The sequence below is a fragment of the Tauraco erythrolophus genome, chromosome 8 (assembly GCF_009769465.1).
Source record: "Tauraco erythrolophus isolate bTauEry1 chromosome 8, bTauEry1.pri, whole genome shotgun sequence".
Classification (NCBI taxonomy): domain Eukaryota; kingdom Metazoa; phylum Chordata; class Aves; order Musophagiformes; family Musophagidae; genus Tauraco; species Tauraco erythrolophus.
In genome coordinates, this window is record NC_141472.1 from 15,824,548 (window position 1) to 15,850,916 (window position 26,369).

The 26,369-nt window shown below is 37.2% G+C and overlaps 1 protein-coding gene across 6 annotated transcripts in view; it reads right to left on the minus strand.

The window, feature by feature from the left end:
* The window catches only part of PARD3B (par-3 family cell polarity regulator beta), a 440,643-nt gene that overhangs the window by 207,675 nt on the left and 206,599 nt on the right, over positions 1-26,369 (minus strand). For all 6 annotated transcript variants that reach the window (XM_086615493.1, XM_086615492.1, XM_086615490.1 and 3 more), the window contains exons 6-10: positions 23,674-23,760; positions 20,031-20,156; positions 15,305-15,663; positions 13,543-13,682; positions 12,649-12,777 (exon numbers count right to left, since the gene is read on the minus strand). In XM_086615493.1, coding sequence (XP_086471619.1) covers positions 12,649-12,777; positions 13,543-13,682; positions 15,305-15,663; positions 20,031-20,156; positions 23,674-23,760 — 841 coding nt within the window. The remainder of the gene's footprint in view (positions 1-12,648; positions 12,778-13,542; positions 13,683-15,304; positions 15,664-20,030; positions 20,157-23,673; positions 23,761-26,369) is intronic.

The following is a 26,369-nucleotide window of genomic DNA, read 5'->3' on the forward strand; positions in this document are numbered from 1 at the left end:
ACGCTAACTCCCTTTGTAGATACTTTTACTCCATAGAGGTTTGAGGTTTTTTCCTTCTGGTATAGGTTGATCTCAAGATTTTTCCTGGATTACATTGCTGTATACAAGACTGCCAAGTCAAGAAAGTATCCATAGCTAAGGAAGATCAGAAATAACTTTCTTTTACTATATACTGTAAGTATATAACTGCAGTTTTGTAGGGTTGAATGTTGTTTAGGGGGGGTTGGTTTGTTTTGATTTTTTTTTAAGCAGGTTAGAATAATGAAATTAAACAAAATCAAATTCCAGCCTGAAATATTCATAATGGCACTCCACAGAAATAACACTAGGACAAGGAGACCTAAAATGGAGTAAAGCGTTCAAGGAAGCTATTAGTGGGAAAGATCTTATGCATCACACCCGATGTTATTCCACTCCTCCATATAACTCTAAGACAACTAATTAGTTTGTTTCATTTTATATGGACATTTTCTATTCTTTGTAACAGTAGTGTTAAAAAAATAATAGGAAAAAATTATGAAAAGGAAATACACACACAAGTACAAGCTGAGAAAGATTACTGGGGGCTGCTTTCAAGGGTGTCAAACTCTTCTGTTAAATTATCAAGTAGAGGCCACATGCAAGGAGGAGTGTAGTTGCTGGGCCAATCCTCGTTTTCTGTAAGAAGGAAGGATCATTTCCAAGGCCAGGCTGCAGTACATACAGTATCAGTGCAATTGTCAGCAAAGGTGCCAGCAGTACAGATGTGTTCTCAGCAGCCAGAGTAGTCCTGCGTATTAATCTGTTACACTGTCTGATCAAAAAGAAGTACGCTCACGAAACTAAGAGCAGAAATTAATATCCTGAAGCAACAAAAAATGAGAAATAGTAACCGCTAAGCATACTTCCACTTCTTTCAGATGCCCTTTCACTGATGAGAGGCAGCTACAGGCCAGAGTGGAATCACGAGAGCCAGAGAGCTAGCACTATAAACCTCTATCTCAACATGCACCACGCTCAAATTCTTCCTGGAATGTAACTACGTGCTATTAAGTCAACATAATTTGCCTAACTGCCAAATATAAAAATGACATAGCACCAACGCAGACAATTGTCTTGATGCCAGCACTCATCTCCAGTACCTGTGTTACTCATTTGTGCTTCTGTCTTTGTCCACCAGAAGCAGACATTTCTCAGCTACAAATGTGCCACTTTTACATCTTAGCTGTGGATATAGACATCCTGAATGACATCCTCCAAAACCTAAAAATTCATACTTACTACTGTGAACAATACAGAATAATAATTTGTAAACACTCCTGCCTTCCTTCAGAAGATTTCATGTAAGAAAAAAACCCACTGTCACTGGCCTTCTAACAGAAGCATTTTGCTTTTAACTTTCTCAAGGTTTTAAAGGAAAGATTTTCTGCCCAAATTTTCTTTTCTTTTTCAAAATGCACATATTCTCATCAGTCAATTCAGAACTCTGAGATCAGAACTCTACTCAAATGGCACATCCTGTCCAGATTCAGACAGAATAAATTTTTCTCAAGGTCCCAGATGTGATGTCTCCTGCAGCCCTTCAGGACAGTCTATTTTGTATTACTTTCCTAGTCTCCTAGGCAAGCAGGTTCCTGTGTGCTGATGCTATTCTTCCACTTTAATCCATGACATCTGTATGTCAATACTGTGGTTTTGTCTTTCTCAATACCACGAGGAAAGCAGTGAGGGGGTTTATTGTCACAAGACATAAAAGCTCCCAGTGCCCATGCCTATCTTCACCAGAGCAGTCACAAATTGCTGTTTAACGTTACCTCAATATGAACTTGGACTTCATATAAAACTGAATTTGGTCACATTCAGATCAATTTTTAATGGGAATGGCTGAAGGTAAGCCCTGGTGCAAAGGCTATTATTCCACAAAAAAAAAAAAAAAGAAAAAACTTTCAAGGAAAAGGCAATGCAGTATTTCTGTCAAGAAAAAATTATGTATTTTTTTGTTAGCTTGTTTCTCAGGAGCATCTCACCTGTTTCACTTTAAGCTCCAAGATGCACATTAATGTCAGGCTAAGGACATGAATGTATTTTTTAACACAAACTTGCAAAAAACAAAGACAACAGGATCTATACACGTCCCTCAATCCAATATATGAAAACAAACTAGGCAGATGAGTCTGCCTGAATGTGAGTCAAGCGCTCTAATCAATACCACTCTCATCGGTACTATTGCTCTTGCTGCTCACCCACCCGTGACACTGGTGACAAGGCTGCAGCCCCCCGGCTCTGCCCAAGGCCTTGGCAGTGGTGGGAGCCGTGGTGGCTGCAGGAGGCAGGATGCCATCCCCTTCTCTGCAGCATGGGCACAGGCTCCATGGCAGCACTGTGCTCTGCTCTAGGCTTCAAGAAATAAGCTGGATGGATTCCAGGACAGCAGTCTAACAAACTTGTTTAACCTTGCAAAAAAAAAACAACAAAAAAAAAAGCCTAAAAGAGGACATAATAATAGTCTTCAAAACACTTTACAGTAGCGTTTTTCCCCCTTTCTTTGCAGACACTTTTTGACATCAGGAGTATCTCACTTAAATAGCAGGCACGGAAATGTCGGTGAGTCTCAAAGAAAGCCTTTGCTCTTGACATATGAGTGAAAAAGACTGATGAAGTGGCCACTAGAACTCTCCCCCTATAAACTTATGAAGATAATGGTATTACATGTAGTTTTTCAGTACAACTTAGTCCAATTTTAGATTCTGATACAAATAAGTTGCTAAAGGCAGAGTAATAAAAAAAAAAAGGAAGAGTTGTTCAATGCTCCGTAATATTTCCCAACTTCCTTTAACATAACTATGCTGTGCATTACCTCTTGTTAAGTAACCTCCCAGACCACTGTCTGCCTGCCTGGACGTGTTACCTATCACAGATTAAGATGTATTCAGCAGGACACCAGACAAGTACAGTAAATTTTTGTCAGTATTTCATTTCCTCTGCTTTCCTTAGTGCCTAAAATTTGGGATCCGTAACATTTGACTACCATTTTCCTTGCTACAATTCTCAGGGAAACAGATAATTTCATCATACAAGAACCCTAGTAAATTTAATGCAAGTTTAAAAACCAGCTGCTTTTACCTATTACTGCAGAACTTTCTAATCTTCCTTAAAGTTCTTCACAAGTGTTCCCTGTTCAACATAGTTCAATTATCCTAAAAAAAAAAACCTCTCCTTTTCATTATTTATGTTCGCCTCATGCTAAGATCCAGCAAAAGTTGATTTAAAAATAATGCTGAACTTTGTTCAATAGCACTATCAAAAATTTGTTACCCATGAGGGAGGGTGAATGACATTTCAATGATTTCACAGGGATGGGTAAAAGGAAAGGAGATGCACATCTACAAATCAATGATGAATTCATTATAAGACCAAGTAAATTCTGTCTTTATTCCCTTTAAATTTTCATTCACCATTTGTAGCATGGCATCTGATAGCAAATGCCTAGTACTCAGCCTGTAACATCAAGACTGCCGCAAATACAAGACTGAAAACTTTTCTTAATGGGAAAGTATCGAATAGTCCCCAACACAAGAAGGACATGGAGCTGCTGGAGCAGGTCCAGAGGAGGGCCACGAAGATGATCAGAGGGCTGGAGCACCTCTGCTATGAAGACAGGCTGAGAGAGTTGGGGCTGTTCAGCCTGCAGAAGAGAAGGCTCTGGGGTGATCTTATTGCAGCTTTCCAGTACCTAAAGGGGGCCTACAGGAAAGCTGGAGAGGGACTTTTGACAAGGGCGTGTAGTGATAGGACAAGGGGCAATGGCTTTAAACTGAAAGAGGGGAGATTTAGATTGGATATAAGGAAGAAATTTTTCACTGAGAGGGTGGCGAGGCAGTGGAACAGGTTGCCCAGAGAGGTTGTGGATGCCCCATCCCTGGCAGTGTTCAAGGCCAGGTTGGATGAGGCTTTGGGCAACCTGGTGTAGTGGAGGGTTTCCCTGCCCATGGCAGGGGAGTTGGAACTAGATGATCTTTGAGGTCCCTTCCAACCCTAACCATTCTATGATTCTATGATATAGGAAGCAGCCTAAAGGAGGAAAACCAGAAGAGAAACAAAAAGGAATTAACAGAATCTAGAAGCTTGATTTCATCCTATACTCGCTAAATGCTTTCAAACTATTATCCTGATGACAGTGCTGTTCCCAAGGAATGCCTTTCACTGATGACCAAAAAGAGCTCCAGCCATCCTTCAGTTAACAGCTCATCAATTAACTGCTTTATTTGGGCAACTAATTTAATGAGTGATGGTCTCTGTTCCTAGAATATGCAGGTATGAATATTAATGCTGCTAGTGACTCACAGAGCTGGATTCCCACTGCCTCTATTTCCCTGACTTTGCTAAAACATTATCCCAAGACATCAATACTTTACAACACAGCAACCACCATCAGCTGAATTATAAAGTAAAGGAAGTCCTCTCCAATGCACTAAACCTTGAACTCTATTAGAAATACTTCTTTTACTTCAAGAGCATCCTAGAACCTGAATTCACTCAAACACAGAATGAATGAAATGAGCTGCAACATAAATATCTTTCTAGACCAGGTTTAATGTTATAAATTACTCAGTCAACAATCACATTGCATATTTTCCATGACAAATGTATGACATCTCAGCACTTCAGGAATTAAATGACAGTACATCACTGAAGCTATTCCCTGCTACAGACATAGGTAAGTAACTCAATGATACTATGATAAATGAGAAATCTTCACATAAATCAAAGTCCAGCTAGCCAAGTGATGAGACCTCAGGATTGTTAGGGCTTTGAGATGGTCTGGCCTGTACTTTTCCTTTAAGATGGGTACACTGTAGGCAGCAAAAGGAATTTTAAACTCTGAAGTATTAATAAAATATACTTAACAACAAAACAGGTTAAATTAAAAAAATAAAAAAGAAAATCAATCTCCACTGGTCATTTTGTCCTTGTTGGGCAGGTCCTTCCTTTGGCTTTGCTAAATCTTAGCCCGTCAGCTTTCAATGGCTTCCTCAGCTGCAAGAAGCTCTGAACAATCCCCTCTAGATATTCACATCTCTCTGCAGTCCCCTCTGCAGCTTGATGATGTTTGTTCCCTACTACTTATAGGAGTCTGCCAGCCTCAGCTCCTGCTGCGAAGCTCCCTCCTCGTTGCACCATTCAGCACCCTCAACTGCTTGCGGAAGACAATGATCTTGCCCTTTCTCTAGGCAGTTTCTCCTGGACCAGAACGCAGCAGTCACAAGACATCTAAGAGTCAATCCTTCCACTTGCTGTCCAGACTCAGCCGTGAAACAGAGTTGAGCAAACAACCAAACAGGTACCAACCCTCACATGGGAAATCAGGACAGGAATGTTTTAATCTACTGAGATATCTGCACAGAACTTCAGTAAAATCAATTCTGACATTTACTGAATCACCACAAACCAGACAGAAAAGTTCAGAAGAGTTCATATGAAGGCGAGAGAATGCCAAGTTTGCTAGACTTGAGAGCAGAAAGCCCTAATACTATGTATTAAATAACACTCAGCAATGCAGACGGAAAACCTTTACCGAAAAATCTCAGGATACATTTGATTAATTGATGTTCTGTCAATGATTTTTTTTCAATTTTTAGAAGCACATCTATACCTCAGGTCTTTGATGACTTAATGAAGGATTCTTACAACTTAAAATTTTACCAGTATATAGTTAAGTCTCACCAACAAACTCTCAGTATTTTAAGGAACAGATAGAATATATTTCTAGCCTTCTCTTATTTCCACATCACACCAACACTGCTCAGTCACCAGTACAAAGAGAATTGTATCCTTTGAAAAAAATACTGTGCACTGTATGTTTCCCCCTTCTACTTAGTCCACGGTTATATATACTCAACATTATGTGAATCCTCTGTCTACCATGGGACACCACTCTCAATTAGTCCTTTTATTTAATCTTACAACGCCTGTTCTCACTGACCACGGCACTTTTGATCTGTGGATTTATGATAATCTAATGCGTATCTCTCACTGGAAAGGTTGCCTTATTTATCCCTATTGTTCTTTTGCCAAAAGAGAAGCTTAAAAAAAATTAGCTCTCACTTAAGCCAGGAAGGAAATAGCATTTGTTTAACACAACATGAGACCTTTCAGTACCTGTCTGATGCCCTTGACCAACACACTATTATGGTCTCTCAATATGCTGGCTGCCCCTTGCCTGGCTGCTTATTTCTGATAAGAGATGCCAACTCCCTGGAGTGCCATTCAGAGCTGAGAGCAAAAAAGAAGAGACCCAGGAGGGTTATTTTCAAAGGCTTATGAAGGAAATAAGACATTTACATGCTTTTGCAATTATTTTCTTCAAAAACATGTATAAGTTAAAGAGCAGCATTTAAATTGTGGCACACATAACTACTATTGGCAGAAAAGCCTGAAAAGAAGATACCTCCTTATTTGCACTATTCTCTGTGTTCTTTCCAAGAGCACAGCCACAATTAAGAAGTACTTTGCTGACAGCTCAGTCATTCACTCGCTATAAAATCTACACTGTATTTTGCAATAGATATACAGTAATGCTCTTGAAAATAATACTCAAAGGTAACGCACTGCTGTAATCTTGTCACTATCTAGGAAATAACTGAAGTCATTGCTGCATGTATTCATCTTTAGCATTTCTGACAGACGCTTTCATATCGGCTTCTTTAAAATCATCTGTATTCCGTACTGCAATAAAAACTAAATGGTCACTAATGGCACATCCTGCTAAGACAAAAAAGCCAATAGCAAATCCATGAGGATATATTATACTGTACTTGGATATTTTTTACATTAACACAGTACACCACAAATTTGTGTCACATTAGATAGAATGGTTGGGGTTTGAATTATGTAGACTCTCTGGAATTGTAGCTTCAGAAAATGACAAAACTAGATCCACGTTAGATACTCTGCATTTCACAGTTTACTATTTGATGTCACAGGACACTTCAAAAGATTGGAGACTCTCCAGTTTGCTTGACATTCCTATTCGAGATCCCATAGCAAGTTTTACCCATGGAAATGGCTTGTCCTTGCAAAAGTTTCGTAAATCGGTGTGGCACTGCTCTTCAACTTTTAAAAACACAGTCTCACTTAACCTTTTAAGTTACATAACTGTAGGAAACAGAGGGAGAAAAATTAACTAGATTGATCCTCAAAGTATGCCTCACTGTGAAAACACCCATTTTCATCCCACGTATGGGGTTAGCCATGTGCTTAAGCATCCTACTGAGCTGGAGCCTTATGCAATTAATATACCTTGCCACTTAGATCCTAAAATCTTATCAGTCATGAAGATGGAAGACTGCATGGTATTTTCAGGGTGAATTTAGGATTGCTGTTACTGTATACTTTCAGAATATACTCTAAGCACACAGGTCACAACACTGATGTACAAATCCAACTCTTTACTCAATTTATTGGTTACTGTTTTAAAGGGATGGTAAAGAAAGCAATAGCAGTGTATAATTCTTTTATGTCTACTTTGAACACCACATGCATACGTTTTACATTAAGACAGTACATTACCTGTACTGGCACTTCACAGCATAGGAGAGCTCACTCTGCTGTTGCAAAATCGTTTGATCTGGTTTAAATAAAAAAAACCCAACCACTTTTTAAATACACATGAATTATTCAAGCAATTTATTCCCTTTGGTAAATTAGGGAGTTTGACCAAAAGCCAGGATAAATAAAGGGATACTTTTTGCCACACCTTCTGTTCACTGTGACAGGAAAGACTGTCACATTCCTTCTAAAGAGCGATCTCTTACTGACTGCCATAATGAGCAACAGTAACTAATTAACAAACCTCAGTGCATAGTTTCCAGTACTCTAAGTTATAATGAACCAGTAACCATCTCCTGAAATACATAAAGTGAAAAACCTTTGATGGGTTGCACTACACAATGTTTTCACTCTGAAAACACACATTTGTGTAGACACAACCTACACTAATTTCTCAACTATTCTAGATAAAGACGATCTACAGGCCCCAAATTAAATACTTTCTTTCAAAAGTTATTGGAAAGAAACAGGACTTAAAAATCTACATAAAGTTATTCAAGATCAAAGGTGCCATGTGTATTCATAATAGCCTTCTCTTCATTATGAAGAACAATTCAAGAACTGAATCTTGTGTATGTTATTAAAATCCAACATATGTATATTGACTTTTTCCCCCCTATCAGACTCTTCTCCCTTTCAATAGAGTTAACTGAGAATTGGTACTTATTGGAATTATTTTGTGATGGAAATTATTTGACCATTTCTGGTTAATTGAGCACTAGAATCAGTGGTTTGACCTACAAAAGCAGGTGCAAAAATGGTTAAGTCTAGGCTGAAATTTCACCTATTATTTCCTGCACAAAAAGGCAACAAACAATTAAAAGGAAGTAATAGAAATTAAGCTTTGAATATTAAAAACAAAAAGGAAAACACTTCAGGCAAACAATTAGTTCTCCTTCAGGCATAGAAGTTCATGGTAGTGGAAGGAATTAACTAGGGGAAGACTGAAACGTGTAAATTTCACATGGTAACCAGAAAAAATGCTTAAATGAACTTGTCTCTTATCCTTCCTCCTTCTATCCTGTATAGTACATGTGAAAAAAAAGACTCAAAGATCAACTGCTACATTACATACATTGTTGTTCTTTTAGCTTTTGTTATAAAAATAGTGGTTTGTTCCCTTCCCTCCTCTATTCTTCAGGGATCGGTGAATACACCAAGAAACCACAGAAATAGTGATTACAGTTGAAAATGTAAGTCAAAGCTATCTTTAAAACAAAAAATTAAGCATATGCAAAACTTACACTATGTATGTGCTTGAACTTAAAGAAAAATGCACGGAAATATTTTCAGTGCTATTTCTGGCAATTGTAGAACAGGCACAGTCCTCTGCTTATGTGTGTCGTATCCACTATCCTGAAGGCTCATGAAAAATAACAAGAATAAAGAATGGCATAGGGTCACGGCGCAGAACGGGTTACACCAGAGCTGTTCTCATTCAAGTAGCTTTGCTTGTTTTACCAATGCAGGGATAAAGAAAGAGAAGGGCGAGTAAGTGATCTTTGTATCATTATTAAAAGAAATGGCACCTTCAGATCACACATTTTTCCTGGAGAAAAAACAAGATGCAACAAATACACATGATCAAAACACTGTATTTTCAAAACACGATAGAACCAGCGCCACAGTCTGATATGTATTCCATTTACTTTGATAAGAGCTGGAAAATTCGAACCTGTTCAGTTAAGCCAGTTTCTCTCTGTAATATTCACCATCCTTTAGAAAACAGTGTTACACAGTTTAAAACCCAAATGCACCTTAAAGAATGCACTAATCACGGGCCACTCTGTACACTGGTAATTAAGTGAATCAAGGTCTTCCCCTGAGTTTTGGAATCAGCTCCTTACTCAGCTGCTACATTGTCAACAGCTGGCATGAATTACTGGGAACATTTGGCTAACTGGATAATAAGGAGGACAGCCTGTGGTTGGTCCAAATTCTACTTCACTGATCTGCTTCAATTAAAAAAAAAAAAGAAATCTCATTAGATCCTCCTTTTCTCTTTTTTAAAAGCAGTAACAACACTACAAAAACTGGGTTTTCTACTTTTTCCCTCATTATGTGCAAACAATGTACCTGTGCAACCCTCAGATGTTGCATGGGCTAGTGTAACTAAAGCCCCAATTTCCTATAATTTAATATCTGTTTGCAAGACTGATTCATCCTCACCCATATCACATCCCTCTCCTGGCTGGTGCGGTGAAGGTTTGCTACTCTGAAAATATTTTTCGACTTGCTAGCAATTCATCGGCAGAGATCACAGTTAACAAAACCCCCAAACTCTGCTCCCATCTAACATACTGAAGAGAAAAATACTTGTGGGACCAAACTTTCTCCAAACCACAGCTTTTTTATGAGGTAAAGTCAAATTATATTATTACAGACCCACGCGACCAAACGCCACCCACTGTTACTTTGTTACGTTATTTGCTTTGTGATCATGCAGCTATCAAACTCTTCCCAGAAGATCGACGGAGGAATCCACTTTTAGTAGAGGAACATGCTCGAAGGTAGTTCTGAGCATGGTCTCTAGCGGGTCCAAATTCCAGAGGCATCTTTGCCACAGGAAGCTGTGGGGAGTGGGCACATTTACTAGCTGTCCTTCTCCTTTTCCCTTCAACAGGTAACAGGCAAACTAAAGAAAACAGCCTCTCAGATTACAATCCCTGGAGAACAGCTCAAATCAAGAACAAGTCTGATATAAAGCAATTATCTTATTATTGCCAGGCATTAACAAAACCCCAAAGTATTTAGGTAAAATCTGCATGCATGTTACATATTCACAGCATTCAGTTACAGCTGTCCTTGAAAAATATTGGATTATCCACTGCCTTTCCTTCCAAAAACAAACATTTGAAGTGCTGGCTTTTTTCTCCTCTTTCATCAAAACAGCACTGTAGCTTTTGAGGTAGCAGAGGATTAGTCCAATATAATATCATGGCTAAAGCTAAAAACAAACAAAAAAGCTAAACCAATTTTAATTTACTTTTTTTAATCTTTGCTGGGACTATTCTCAGACCTCTCATGAATTCTAACAAGCATCATGTTAGTATCAACATCTGGTAGCTTAGTGGTATAGTAACTCACACTTTTGCCGTGAGCTACCAAACAGATGTCACTGAAAGGCTTTTTAATTTAGAAGGGCTGGTTCCATAAAATTACCTAACATATTTCAGTAACTCACATTTGTATTATATTGTACTTGATTGGGGTAACAAGAAACACAGAACAGTATTAGAATTCACACATCATCATGGTTACAGTGAGGGCCATCACTTGTGCATCATTCTTTCACAGAGAAAGCAATCTAAGTGAAGGTCAAGCCAGCAGGATAAATGTGGCTACTTTCTGGATTTCAATCATGTCAGTCATAAGTAAGCCACCTTTTGAAAGGTAGTTAATCCTTGCTGTAGGGGCTAGAATTTAACAGCAGGCAATTGGTGGCAGGTAAAAATTTAAAATAGCTTTTAGATTCTTCCAGTCTTTTATACCCACACACTGTTACAGCGATTTCCAAGAGAATTTGTACTATGACAATAAAGAATAATGTATAATGTTGTGGCAACGGGAGAGAGAAAAGAAGAATACATACTTTCTTTAAAAGTACATTTTCCAAGTAACGTGTTCCATAACTGAAAATGCCTGCATGAAAAAACTGTTGATGGGTATCCTTTTCAAAAAATAAGCTCTTACTTAGAAGAGTTGGTGAAGGAAAAGAAATCCTAAATATAATAATAATATAGTACTTTCAGACTCAGCAATTTCCCTCCAATCCACACAGACATTGACTTTACAGCTCAAGGTTTACTAAACAGAGCACTACAATGACTGACATTGGTGCTTTGGGAATCACTGACCACTAATGCCCCATTACAGGGCTGAAAATATTCTGCCATTATCCTCCTTAAAGATTACTCAAGAAAAAAGAAAAACAAAACCAAAAATAGTTTTGTTAGGACACTTCACAACTGCTCTACTACAGGAAAAAGTGGGCACCAGTGGTGCAAAAGGAAAGGTTCACATGAGAGAATCCCAACTCCCCTCCAGCTTCTTACCCTACCAGAGGCAACAGACAACCCTTACCTCAGCAAGGTCCAATTGGTAACAAGGAAACAAGAGGAAAACTATCAGCAATGTTTTGTGAGGAAACGTAGTGCAAGATTTCTGTAGAAGATCCTGCTAACAGTCTAAAGCAAAAGGAAAAGCAAGAAGGCAGCATCTTAAGAAAAGAATGAAGGAGGTTTGTGTTCTTTAGAAGAGATTAAACAAGACAAAGGCAGGAAACACTGTCCTTCCTTTATCCTGAGCACTTTTTAATGAAAGGTCAAGTATAGCCATCACTCAAGATAAGGAGGAGGGAACCAAAGAGCCAAGGTTCTTTGAGGGGAAACGAGATTGTTTCAGATAGCAATTTTACACTGATGTAGTCCTCCTCTGTATGTGAGAGAAAACCAGAAGTTTCATGCCAGTGTTTAAAAAAAAAGTGAAAATTAAGAATCTGAGATAGAACAAAATCAGACATGCAAGAGCCTATTAAGTCAAAGACTGGCAGCCAAGGAAAAGCTTGCTTCCAAAATTTGTGAGGAGTGCAATGGAATTCTATTCCTCATCACTCCCACAGTTTGGCAAATGGCTTCGGAGATGCATCTCCTGGGGGCAGCCACCCTCACTAGGTTTGTTACTGATAAGTTGCAGGACTCATTACATGCACTTTGAACTTCTGGTTTAGAGTTTGTTGCTTTTCTGAAAGACAGTAATCCATTTTCAGTCATACTTGACCTCACAGTTACAAGGTTCATTTTAAATACTCCCCTGTAAGTTATGCTTATGATGTCATTTTTGGGATGAAAAAATCAGATTGCGTGAATTGCATCTAAAGCAGATAAAACCAAATATCCATCAAAATCAAACGCAAGTAGAAGTACTTCTCAAACAGAAGTCTTACACGGTTACCCTTTGCTGGCTTTCTCAGCCAACAACAGTTCACTTCTATTTCTTGGACTAGTTTCAAGGCACAGAATTGTTTCAATATCACTCTTCAGGACAAAATAACAAGTTTACCAGCTCTCGAGGTAGAAAAGCCTCCTCCTGACGAGCCACAATCAGACAGACAGTTTCCCCTTGCTTTGTGCTCCTCAGCATGGCTACAAGCTCTTCCTGGGTCCTGCCAGTGATGTCCCGTCCATTCACCTACCAGACAAAAAAGAACAGAGGATGTCATATCTGTGAGTATGACTGTCACTTTTCCCTCACCTAACACGGGTGTCATTCAGAAACCGAGAGCAACAAAGAACCAGTAACAGCTCCCACACCGTCTCCCCCTCTCGCCCTGCACAAATGACTTAACCTTTTTTCCCTCATTTCCACCATCTGTTAAAGCAGGTCTGTAGTACTTACCCACCTTGTAGGGGGTTTGTGAGGTTTAATTAGTTTGTAAAGCACTTTGAAGATGAAAGTACAAAAACAAAACCCAAGTATTTTTAAAACTGTTTAACTTAAGAGCTTTTCGAGGTTAGTAAGTAGAAATAACCCCTTAGATAATGAGATTGTAAGTCATAAGATATCTGAAAATTTTTAACAGATTGATTTGAGCAAAAGTGGCTTAAAGTGAGCACTTAACAACTTTGATATTAATCAGAGATTTTTGGACATGGCTGAAGAAGCAAGACATGTTTTGTTTCTAAACTGATACATTTATCTGCTTTAAGAACCAACATGTCATCACATACCCCTTGTTCAAATATCCCATGGACCCTTGTGAAAAGCACCTTCTTCCAAATCGGGGTGTAAAATACTTGTTGACAAACAGTGCTAAAGCCATGAGACTTTTTTTTTAAACCAAGGTCAAGAATTTTAATTCCATACATTAGTAGTAAGTATAAGGAAATAAAACATTTATGCCCAAACCAGCTATCAATACTCAGCAATGCAAACACAATGGATGTTTCTCCTAACCTCCAGGATTCTGTCTCCTGACTGCAAACGACCATCTTTTACTGCTGCACCTTTTGGTAAAATGTTCTTCACAAAAATCGGACCAGGACCATGTACTGAAGAGTCTCTGGTAACCACAGTGAAACCAAGTCCTTCTGGACCTAGAAGGTCAGAAAAAAGAACTCTCAACATAAATCTCAACAAGCAAATGATGATCATTAAAAATAAGTAAAGTAAGTAAAAAATGTCAGTAACATATCACAGACACTCATTGAGGTAAGCTCTTAAAAAAGCAAGCAAACAAAAAGCTGTAAACATGAGCCTATTTTCTGCATGGTCTAGAGAGGAATTCTATCAGTGTCTGATATGCCTGACATGTTCAAATCCTCCTGCAACAGCTACAGATGGAAATACTTTCGGATAGCCCATGATTATACAAAACAAGCAAGAACTCTCATTTTAAAGCATTTACCTTTTCTCAGCCTTCACATTAATGTCAATAGTATTTGAAACAAATCACAGCAATCAGAATTGTTTATTTAAAAGCATAAATAGAATTCGACAGGTTTTACTGAAACTTAGAAAAGTAGAAAATGTCACATGATTTGAATGCAAAAATTGCTGGCAACAAGCCGTTAAGAAAGGACAAGTGGTATTTCAAAGCTTCCATTCCTGAAGTTGTTTGCTGCTTGGAAATAAACAACATCAAGTATTAACAGATAAACGTTTTAAGAAATAATCAGGCAGTAAAATCAGTATTAGCAGCTATTGCTTATAAGCCACCAGAATCACCCAGGAATAACAGGGTCCATAAAAATCTTTTTATGTTGAGTAGGATTGTTACTCATGAAATAGTTTTCAGAAATATCATGTTAGTATCACATTCTTATAATTTCTAAAAATGTAAATTACTGTTTCAAAAATCAAAAAGCATTACATCTAAAATGGGGAAAATTTTGAAGTAGGTTTTGTTAATACAAAGCTGAAGAGTTCAGAAGTAAAAATGAACGATTTAAGTTAAGAAATAACAAAAATTAAGAAATGACAGCTTGATTACATTCATTATGTGTTAAAAGAATAAAGTTACAGATAGTTTTTAAAAGGGCCACTTCTACCATCAAATGTAACTCTCAGCCAAATCAGAGACAGAAACTAAACAGAAAATATAAATGCTAATTGGGATCTGCTTAAGCACATTTTAATACATGTGCATAAACCTGTTACTCCATGCAAAGACAGACATCTGCATGGAGCAGCAATTAAATATATACACATAAAATTCGGCCCGCTGACAGCTGAATAAATACAGATGGAAAGAAAAGGTTTGTAGAACATAAAAAAGGGAAAGACAGGTAAATCTGTGATCAATTTCCTGGATAACATGAAACAGAGCAGAGTCTATTTTTAAACACATCTTTAAAAGAATGTCTGTAACAGTGCTGGTCAATTAGCAGATATGAATAAAATAACAAAGGTTACCAGCAGACAGCTCAAATTTTTAATCTGTACCTGCAAAACGGCTAAAGCATCTCTTAATATTGCATGTTGCTAATGAAATATCTTCCATGTAATCAGTAAATGTAAGTAAGGCTGGATAACATACATCCTAAATTTACAAGAAAGCTGACTGTTGAAAACATTACTGTTAACATTCCTTTACTTTTTTGGAAGTTTTGGAACTTTTAAACTGTAAATAACTTCGTCATACTTTTAATGTCACTAGTTTAGTTAAAAGTTAAGGTATCAATAGAGACAATTAATCATATTATCTCCAAAGACTTACCTTTTTTCAGGTCTATCTTTATTTTCTTTGCATTTCTTTTATTGCCAAAGCCCATAAGGGGAGAGAGAGAGGGAGAAGATGACTTTCTACCCAGACGTGGGAGGTTGGGGCTGTTAGCTTGTTGTAGTGTTGCCTGTACATCTGCCTCCAAGCTGCTTGCTCCAGAAAGATTAATTGTTTTCAGAGCAGGTTTTGGATGAACAGGAGGTGGAATCTTTGTTTTTGGAACTCCTTCTTCATTATCCAGAAAACACAGGGGAGCAATAGCAGACTTCTCATATTGTTCTCGATTATATGGAGGAAGGACTTCCAAGATAACACTCTGAAATTTCATTGCCTGACGGAAGATGTCCTGAGCCCTTTAAAAGAAAGGAATGAAAATTCACATAACAAACTGGAAATCTGGGAAAAGTTTCAAGTTGTTTACAGAGAACAAGACAAAAATTTATCTTAAATATGAAGAAATAACCTTACCTTCACATCTACAGGGTCCCTTTTCTAAAAACTACTCATGAAATAAGACTTCTAAACTACAGCATTTCCTTATATTTCAAGTAGGAATAGCACATCTGTCAGGATTTCTAGGCTGCTATGAAAACATATTGGCCAGAATAAACTAATGAACACAATTCTTCATGTGGCACATCAGGAAGGGAAATTCTGATGGCAAAAGTTCATCAAAAGACTTCTGAAGCTATAGCTTGCTACTTTTTTCAAGTGTTTCTCTTGTTACACACTTTCCTGTCAGCACAGAGGCACACTGAGCACTTACGACCAATTGCTCTGGTGGATACATCTACTATGAGCAAGCTCAAGACTCCATTTTTTCCGAGTACAGCATAACTGCCCCTCAGACTCCTTCATCACCTCTAATGCAACTGCTGGCTGATACCACACCAATAAAAAATGATGAGCATATGGGATATGTGGACATCTTCAGAAGAAATACTGTGACTCCAAATGGTGCAATAGAAAACAACGATGGTACGGGATATATAGAATTCAGAAAAAAACCTAGTGGCTGCAAAAGCTGCAACTATTCATGTGTTTCTACATACACAGATGAATGAATAGGTAGATATTACTCACATCTTTCAAGCAGTAATCTCTTACTAAGGTGGATATGTGGACTTGAATTTATCAATGTCTTTTTAGATGTGCTCAATTGCAACACCAGAAACTGTGTTAGAGATTTCATGAAACTACTCTCCTTGAACCGATAAACATGGTAACAATACAGTGTTTGGGTTCCTGTGCATTCCAAGACAATTAAGACAAGTTGGCGAAAGCAACTATTCATAAAGCCTGTCCTAGGTTTTGAACAATGCATAGATTTGGTCAATCAAGACATTTTATGAACCTTGGGTTCTAAAGGAACAAAGGATATTTCTCTCTTTCTATGCCTTTCTCTCCTACCTTCTGATAAAGTGGACTGATTTTCCTCCATACTGCAGAAGACAACTCAAGTACAAACAGAAGTAGTAGCTAAAGCACATTCTGAGAACGAAAAAATCAAGAACTTGTGCTTACCAGAATCGAATCGAGAGGGGAAATAATGGCCACACTGATTTTTATATAAATCACAGTCTTTTTGAGAAGAATTTACAGATCTCCTACCTTCCTCTGGCACGTTTGTCAGTCAGGCAAAGTCAGTATTTCACTGAAGTCTTGGCTTTGGATTTACACTCAATTATGCAACAGGAAAGTATGTGCTAAATAAACAATTTCTTATGCTGATACAGAAAGGAAGCCACCACAAATGTTAAGATCTTGAATACACACCTACTGCTTTCCCAGATCAACAGAGCCGCACAGTACCTCCACCCTGCAGTGGTAGGTAGTGGAAGGGAGGGGCTGTTTCAAAAGGGTTTTTGGCAGCATGAAGACACTGAAGTCCAGGGCCGTGCCAATGGATACTGTGGTGGGAAAGAACCATCTTGGCTATACTGAGTGTATAGGCACTGAGAGTCAGAATAACTGCATTCGTTGAAAGGAGACACTGCTAGGAGAGAAACCTCAAATTCGGAGAAGGTAGCAGGGAGAGTATTGTGAGAAGGTTTTCCTCCAGCATCACCCTCAAGCGCTAGGTTTCAGAAGTGTAGCAGCACCGTCCCAATGTATCTGCAGGGATTGCAGGTCACCTGCTCATCTACAGCCTGCAAAGGTTTTCAAGGAAAGACCTTGCCCTGACCATAGAAACCATGGAATGCATTCAGCAGCAGGATGTGAAGTCTTAGGCAGGTTTCTTTTGCACCCTGTCTTCATCCTTGCAAGCAGCCACTTGGCCATATGTTACAAATTTAATTTAATAACTCGGTTTCAGGAGATGAATATTTTACATATATGAAAGAGAAAATGTAAGATCTCCTTCAAACAAAAAATAGTGGAAATAACACAAGACATCCTGTGGGAAAGTCTAAATGCAGTCTTCAGGGGCAAAATAACTGGCTGCACTTCAAAGAGAAAAAATAATGGATGGAGAAATTTACATTTCTTGATATCCTAAACACATAAATTAAAGAAAAAGAGAGTCAATTAAAAGAGGTGCTAGAAACTCTGCAACACAACAGAATGTAATTGAATAGATTAACAGCAAAGGAAAAAGCACACCAACAGTCCCAGTATATAAAACTATTACAAACATGGGAATACTGAAAGTAGGCTACTGCTATTACAGCTGCAGAAGCAGCAATCATCAGGAGCAATACTAGAAAGTCTCTGCTGAAAACAGAAAGAGACAGTACGTAGCAGTCCCTGCTAAGTGTTAAAACAGCTTTTACAAGGGTTATGAAGAAACGTCAATTCAAAACTAGCAAACAAGATTTTCCTCTCAAAGGAGAATCTGATCACTATTTCTGGGTCAATAGTCATTGGGACAGTACTTCGTCACATCCATTACAATTATTGCATCTCTTTAAGCTGGACTTCTGTCAGGTTAGTACAGTTATGTCGTGCTAGATGAAAGCTAAAAGGCATATTCACTCAGATTAGTTTCAACTTGGAAAGTTGCTTTATTTAGCCATTCTCAACAGCCAGGGAAAACAGATGATGCAGAAGGTATTCTGGAAGGCAATTCAGGGGAACAATGTAACAGGACATGGGACCAGGCTAGAGTTTGTCCAAAATACTTCCCCCATTCCCCAAATGGATGTTGAGTCTTCACTGCTCACAGTTTTTCTACTCAGATCCAATGCCACTGCAACCACCCTACTTGTTATTGTAAGATAAAAGTGAAGAAGCAGACCAACTAAATCAGGCTCTGCTCTGAATCACCTTTTAGTCACTTCTCCTTTGCTCTCCCAATGACAGAGACACAGTTTAGAGAGGCCAGTCTTGACAGACAAACAATTGTGTTTGTAAATATTCCTTCCAACTCCCAAAATTTTACACAAACTTGGAGAACGTGAAGGGTCCTGCGTTTCTCATTTTGAAGGGAAGCCTGATGGAGAACCGGGAAGTTTGCTGCAATATTTCTAACTGTCCCAAAATCTAGTAACCTTACAGAAAATTACGTAGAGTTTTCCGCTCCACATACATCTCATGGGCTTAAAGCCTCTGGAGGTGTAGTTACATTCTGAAGAGAACACAAAAAATTCAACAAATTTGTAAAGAAAAGATCATATACAATTTTGAAAAGAGAAGGCTCGAATCAGGCAAAATCTCATTTGAGATGGATACATCCTCATTACAAAACTGGACAGGTGAGGCAACAAACATTTTAATATGATACCAATGCTTTTGTTCTGATAAAGTTGGTATCATATATAGGAACTTTCCCTCAGTGGAAGAGAATGACATACACTACATCACATCAGAATACATTTACCACCAAATATTCAGAAAACAGTAACTTGAAAACCTATTCGAAGGCAAAAAGAACAGCATCAGAAACAAGGTAATATCTACTACAGAACTAGGCTTTATGAAAACCTATTTTGCAAATATTTATTCCTAACAGTGAAATTACTTACTTGATTTTAGTCTAGAAACCTTGAACATTTGGCTTACTGTTTAAGAAGTTAAGTCTAAACTCCCTTGAGATCTCAATTGGTTTTTGTTATATTATAAACAATCACTCAGCTGTCTAAACATATGGATTAAAAGTAAAAACAAATTACTATTTAATTACAACAGCAAATATCTGTGAAATTTCAGAGGCTATTCTTTTGTGCAACATTGTCACACTAACTTACAGCCGATCAAAGCAACCTGATACTTAAGGTATTTTGAGATAGATAATAAATGTCAAAAGATTCTGATTAAAAGTTGTAAGAGGTGAGATTTACCATTTAGCTCAACTAATCATAGTTTGACAGTACTAGTATTTTTAAAAAATTAAATGCTCAAAAAGCCGCAGCACCAAAAAAAAATTCCTATTTGCAAAAGAACATCAAAAAAAATGCTGTGATGTTGACTCACTCTTAAGGTTTTATAAGGAGGAATTTACAAAGAAAATATGGAAAAAATAGCAGAGAATTAGAAAGTGAAGGTAACTATTAAAACACACAAAGCTATTTAAATTAAGCAAGCACACTAGGACTACAAGAACATTCCTCAAATTTCATCCTATTTGGAGGTTTCAGAAAATTACAAAGTTTCTGCCAGGTATCAATTTTACAGGCATTTTAAGTGAAATAAATACTAATCCCTTTGCATGAATCACTTAATAAATATACTACTGTGTAAAGTCCCAGATAGTTAAAAGTACCAGTAAACCAGCACTTACTGTGCAAAGGTTTTATCTGTAAGGTCCACGTGGTTAATCTTCACAATGCATTCATTTTCATGGAAAAGCCCATCACGCCTAGATCTGCTATTTTCCTCAACGCCACGGATGAAGAGTCCCAGCATCCTAAAAGGCAAAAAAAAAAAAAAAAAAAGTGAAAATTATCCTTATTCTGCTGATATGAATTTACAGCAACTAAAAATAGATATTAATGTCTACTGTGTATACTTAACCTAGAAAAAGGATTTCCAGCTCACTCTCCAAGTAACAGGGAGGGGGTTACAAGAAATACCAAGAAAAACCACTGGACACTAATGCTATACTACTTGCTAAAACTTCAGGAAGCATTAAGTCCTGTAAGTCATACTTGGAGAAACAGAGGAAAACACCTAGATTCCCCCCAGTTAAAAATCGGAATGTAGCTTATGCAATATCTCTCTGCTGCTAAGATTACATTGCTCCAAAGAAAAGCACAAACAGATTAAAAGTAATATTCTAACTCAACTATAATAAACTAAACGGGCATTAGAATAAGATAAAAAAATAACCACTCTTTCTATGAAAAGTCTCTGAAAATTTTCAGTTGCAAAAGCCCCTTGTTTTGATATGTGACAGCAATGCTATTTGTTTATGCGTCAGAAGAGCAGCAGAACATCAAAACCCAAGTTGTTTGTTACCAAGTTATGGGCAAATTGAAAACTAAGGTGCAGCACAGAAATTTCTCATAATGCGTTAAGTGTACAGGTGTGGGTGATGCAAAATTCCCAAGTTCCTCTACTGGAAGTACCAGGCTACTCCTGACCTACCTGGAGCATCCCTGTACTGCAGAGTGCAACTCAACATAGATATATCCAATGATACCAGTATAATGCATAAAAAACCCGACAACTGTGTATTTGTGAAGATCTTTTATAATCAAGTTTTATCCACTAAATTTCCATTCCACATCAGCATCAAAGACAGATGACCTTTAGAGACCATTTTCTATTGGTTATACTCCCTAAAATATTAATGTGCAATTTTCAGTGTGCCAGCACTCCAATCACAAAACCAGAGACTTGTATTTTGTCTCAGATTCATGACTGCCCCATATATTTAAGTCCATTCAACAGATTCACAGCCTGTCATTAACTATTTCAAATGACACTATATTCACCATGCATCTGATTCTAGATTTACTGTATAACAAGATTAAAAAAATTATTTTTTTCATAACAATGTACTTTAAGTGAAAACTTGGTTCCTACTGAATATTACTTCTCTAAAATATCTAACAGAAAAAAACGATTCAACCTATTGCATAGAGATTTTCTGGCAAGCTGTGTTACCCTTCACTAAAGGATTCAGAAAGGCAGTGGTGGTGAGAGGCAGCAGCCCTGTTGATGACAGACATCCAACTAGTGGCAATCAAAAAACTAAATACTAAGAACTAATGAAATATAATTATATTAAGATGCAAACCAATAAAGTGGAGGAAAAAAAAGAAATTACAAATTAAGTCAGCTGCTCACTAATCCTGTTGTGCTTAGATGCTCCATCCATATAATGCAGTAGGATTGCCTGCTTGTCTGAAACTTCTTGTGTGCCACAATACCTGAACAAGTGGCTTAAATTATATGTGCTGTGGCAGCCTAAAATCATTGCTCCATTACTTTTTTCCACAGCCTCCATTTTAGCATTATTTTAATGCACTATTAAATTTTAATTTTCTTTTTTTAATGACATCTAATTGCAAAAGAAAGGGGGAAAATTATTTACATTAGTTCTGTAGTTCCTGTATAAACTAAGATTTTGTAACTTAATACAAAGTTCTAACTACCTGTAGAAAAATCTTGCTTTGCAGCAGCACTAGGCTAAAGCCAGCATTATCTTATTAGAAGATAACTTTACAACTGAAATATCAGACCAAGTTAGTCATGGCCAGGGTGCCACCACAAATTGTATCTTGTCATTAACAGAAATAGAAGATGCTCTTTTGTATTTTCTCATGTTATCATGAGTCAAAATTTATACACTAGTCTCAGACTCGATTAAATAAGAGGGACAAGCTATTTAAGCCACTCTAGTGCTTTTACAAAGGTATCACTATAGTTCTGCCAAGGGTCATTAAAATTTCAAGACAATTGCCTAAACAAGCCATTCATCTGTCAAAAACCCCTTTGCTCTGAGGGATCCCTAAAAGCATTTGTAAATAAGGACGTATTAACACGCACACAACGCAGACAAAAAAACTCCACGTTTTCTTCATGGAGGTCTCTCAAAGCTGCACTCAACACGATACTTCAGTACAGTCCTGTATTACAGTCACAGTAATTACTGATCTTAATATTTTAACGATTTCATCACATTTTTTACCTAATGAGCTTGTAATACAGTGTACACACTACAACCTTTACGGCATGCCTATAACAAAGAACTACGGTCTGCGTTTCATGATGGGTTAACAAACACAAGTGCCTTTCTCAAGACAAACAGGTAGCGTGCAAAGCCAAGGACACAACTCAGACCTCCTACAGTTTCCATTGAAGACCAACTTTCTCCTTGAGACAGTGACAACATTTTTCCAGGCAGCAGAAAGACATCTATTTTCCCTTTTGGCAAATAAAACATTCTGAATGAATGTGGGTCCACTTACAAACTCATATCTCGCTGAGAAAACATTTATACACATAGACCTATAAAAGGCAATTTAATTCTTGATATTCTGTCCTACATGAAAGTTGATAAGTAAGGAAACATTTAAGAATTAGACAATTTCTACGTTTGCAATAATTGTCTTAGTGTTGCAGGCAGCCATTTTACTACAAAGGAGTGTCTTTTATGGCATTGGCAATTTCCCATCTCTTACTCAAGGCTGCCAGGGTCAAATTAACTCTCTGGCTAAGCCTCTGTATGTCAAATTTCAGCCCAGATTTTTTTATTATATTTTTTTACCATCTGAGTTACATAGCTTGGAAAATAGTTATAATGAAAATGCTGACACAGTCTTAACTACAGTACATCAATATGAGCACGCTGCTATAATAGGCTTTTGTGATCTCAAGAGACTATGTTAAATCATTTATAATTAAAGTAATTGTATTGTGACAAAGAAAAGTTCATGGTATAGTGCACATTTTATAAATGGTATACAACCAAATCTGAAAGGTGGCTTGAAAAATATGAGGCATGACCAGGCAAGCAAATTTTTTGACTTTTCTTGTCTGATATGTCACTAAGGAAAGGTCTATGCAGAGAAATCCAATTCGGGGAAAAAAAGAAACCCCAACACAAAACCACAAATCCATCAACAAACCCAAACAAACAACACACAACCAAAACCAAACCCCACACCCACAAAATCAACCCATCACCACAAAAACCAAACAATCCCCTAGCCTCCACACCTTTAACAAAGAGTCTAGTTTACCATTCAGAGAATAAAACCAGAGGCAATTAAAAGGACATAAATGAACAAAAGGGTTGGTATTATTTTATACATAACTTGGACTTATAAATATTTTGGTAATGGAAGACAGAGTCATAGATCAATTTTCTTTCAGGCATTTCTTTTCGTTATGGTTAAACATTAAGTATTTTAAGAGAACCACAACTGAAATCCTTTCATTAATATACTACTTGAGCAACACAGGAAATATCTTACCTTCCACTCAAAGATGAGAAAAAGGGCACTACATGTATTCCCAAGGGTCCACCTTCCCCAGAAATCTCCACTGTTTTTGTCATTTCGCTAAAAAAGAGCACAGGGAAATATCTCTCTTAAGCTTCTTCAAAGAGTTCTCCATCTTAAAAACAAACTCCTGATTGATCAGATAGCAGAAAGAATAGAAAAAATACTTGACTCAGAGCTCACTAATATATAAAAATACAATCAAATGTAGAATGGCTATCAAAATCTTTTTTTTTTTTTGATTAGCATTTATGTACATTGAAAGGGAAAGACACCAAGTACTAAACATCTTCCTAAATCAACCTTTAAGTAAGTTAACCAGAATATTAGAGAATAAGCTTTTAAGTCAAGAGAGACTTCATAAAAAAAAAAAATTATTCAATACATTCTTAAAGCTTCACGTGAGTTGCTTCAGTCAGTTTCCCCACGTGGACGCATTATAAACATGAAGATCACAAATTAAGGACATCAAGCCAATAAGCAAACTAAGTCAAATCTTAAATATCTTTATTTCTGTCCTCAATTGCATACAACCTCACTGACAAAGAATAAAAATTGTAATCAAAAGCGCAACTCAGCACATTTTATCAGAAGTTTCCTTCCTCAAGCACCATTATCAAAAACCTTTATATAATCTCTGACAGATTTTTGCTGTTTCATGGCTATGTGCTGTTTCATTTCCTACTGAGTATTTTACGCTGCCAGCCTTATAGCGACCTTAACTCTACTCTGGGTGATTGTAATTTGAAAAGGAATGTTCTTCAATTGGCTAGAATGTTAAAATAAAATAAAATTAAAATAAAGAGAAATGAGCAAGGTCTGTATTCTAGCAGATCATGTTCCTACCTTCTATGCTAGTCTACATCTTCTGTAACATCTCAAATCGTACTGAACACCGTCAACACTCAGGGTTATTGGCCAGTGGACTTTTACTGAGTATTTCTGTTTACATTAGAACACCTTAATGTGTTCAAGCAGTAAGAAGCTCTACACTTGCATGCCAATCCTCTAGCATTTACAAAACATGTAAAACTGAACCAAATAGCCACTTCATATACCACCATGAGTTAAAGACTCAGTCTAACTGATGCAAGTGCAGGCTGGTGTTGAGAAGACAACTTCTGACCTTTCTCCAAAACACACACAACAGATCTAGAGAGTGCATGTTTGCAAGATGGGAAAGACGACCAAGCCCCCAAGTGATTTTTTTTTTTCCTAGTACAAAAATTTCCTCTGGGATGAGCTGACAGATCTCACTGACCCATGGTCTGAAGATTGTTTGATTTGAAGCAAGCAGAAATTCACAGGTATAAGGGAGGAAACTGTGACCACTCTTGAAGTGGTAACACACAGTTACACCAGATTAGATATAACAAAAACGCATGGCACGGTTAAGCTCTCTCACAAAGGGGACAATTAGTGCAAATTACCTTAGACAAATTCTGGTATTGCTTTCTAATAAGGCAGGATTTTTTTAATTTTTTTTTTTAATAAACCTTTATCCAGTTGCATAATGATTAATCAGAAGCAACTTGCCTCAGATACTATAATTCTTAACTTGATCAACTAAATATGGAGTAAGACTGGAAAATAAGTTTACATAATTTTCTTAAGGTTTTGCAGTTTGAGTGGGGTGGGGGAGAGTTTGTTTGTTGGGACTTTTGTGGAGGTTTTTTTTTTGTAAATTATTCTTCCAAAAAGACTGGCACTGGAATGAATTTATATCCCATAAAATTGAAATGGACCAACCCTGAACAACAAACCACTACTGATCCCAATGTAACAGAATTTCATGTTACTATAATTATAACACAGGCACAATCAACAGACACTTCTATTTGCTGATTCCTGTATTCTCCTCTCTTTATGAATCAAACAGGGAAATTCTGACAAAATCTTCCTGTGAGTTTTTCTAGAAAACATTTTTTCCTAGTGAAACTGATCAGAAAAGCTAATCAGGGTGGCTACCAAAAAGTCAAAAATGCATGCATGGGAAACTCTTCTTTAAGTTCCATCCTCTACTTCCTCCAACTCTCTTAAAAGACAAAAAAAAAATTTATGGGCTACTTTTATTGTCTTTTGAACTTCTACAGAATCAAAATGTATGAGCAATTAAGTAGCCAAATCCTATAGATCCAGAAAATAATCAGAAGTAATGAATGGGCTTTCATTTGTACAGGGAAAATTTAAATAAGTTCTAGTTGTCCCTAGATAACCCCATGTTGCTTAAGTACTCGAGGGAAGAGTTGTCTTCCTAAGCAGCTGTAAAATAGAGCAGGAATTTTTTTGAAGGCTATTATGAACAGACAGGTTAGCTGTCATATTAAATCAATGCACTTACAGTTATAAGCAGGCTTAATGCCAAAGAAAACATACAAGTTTATTTTTAAACCTAACATGAAATCTACACACTAGGAAAAATAGGTTTCTTTGTGCAAACAAACAGCCCACATGTACACTGTCTATTACTTTTAAAAAAATTGTGGTACATCCTAAAAGTTATGGAGGTACTAAAGCACTAAATATCCAGAATATGAGCTCAGTCTATATACATATATATAAAAAAGGGTCTTTAGAATTATGTTTTTAATCAAAAATCTAAGAGTCAGAATGACTTTTCATTTTCAAACAAATGTGATTCTTGGTTACATCTGAGAAAGAAACTGCCC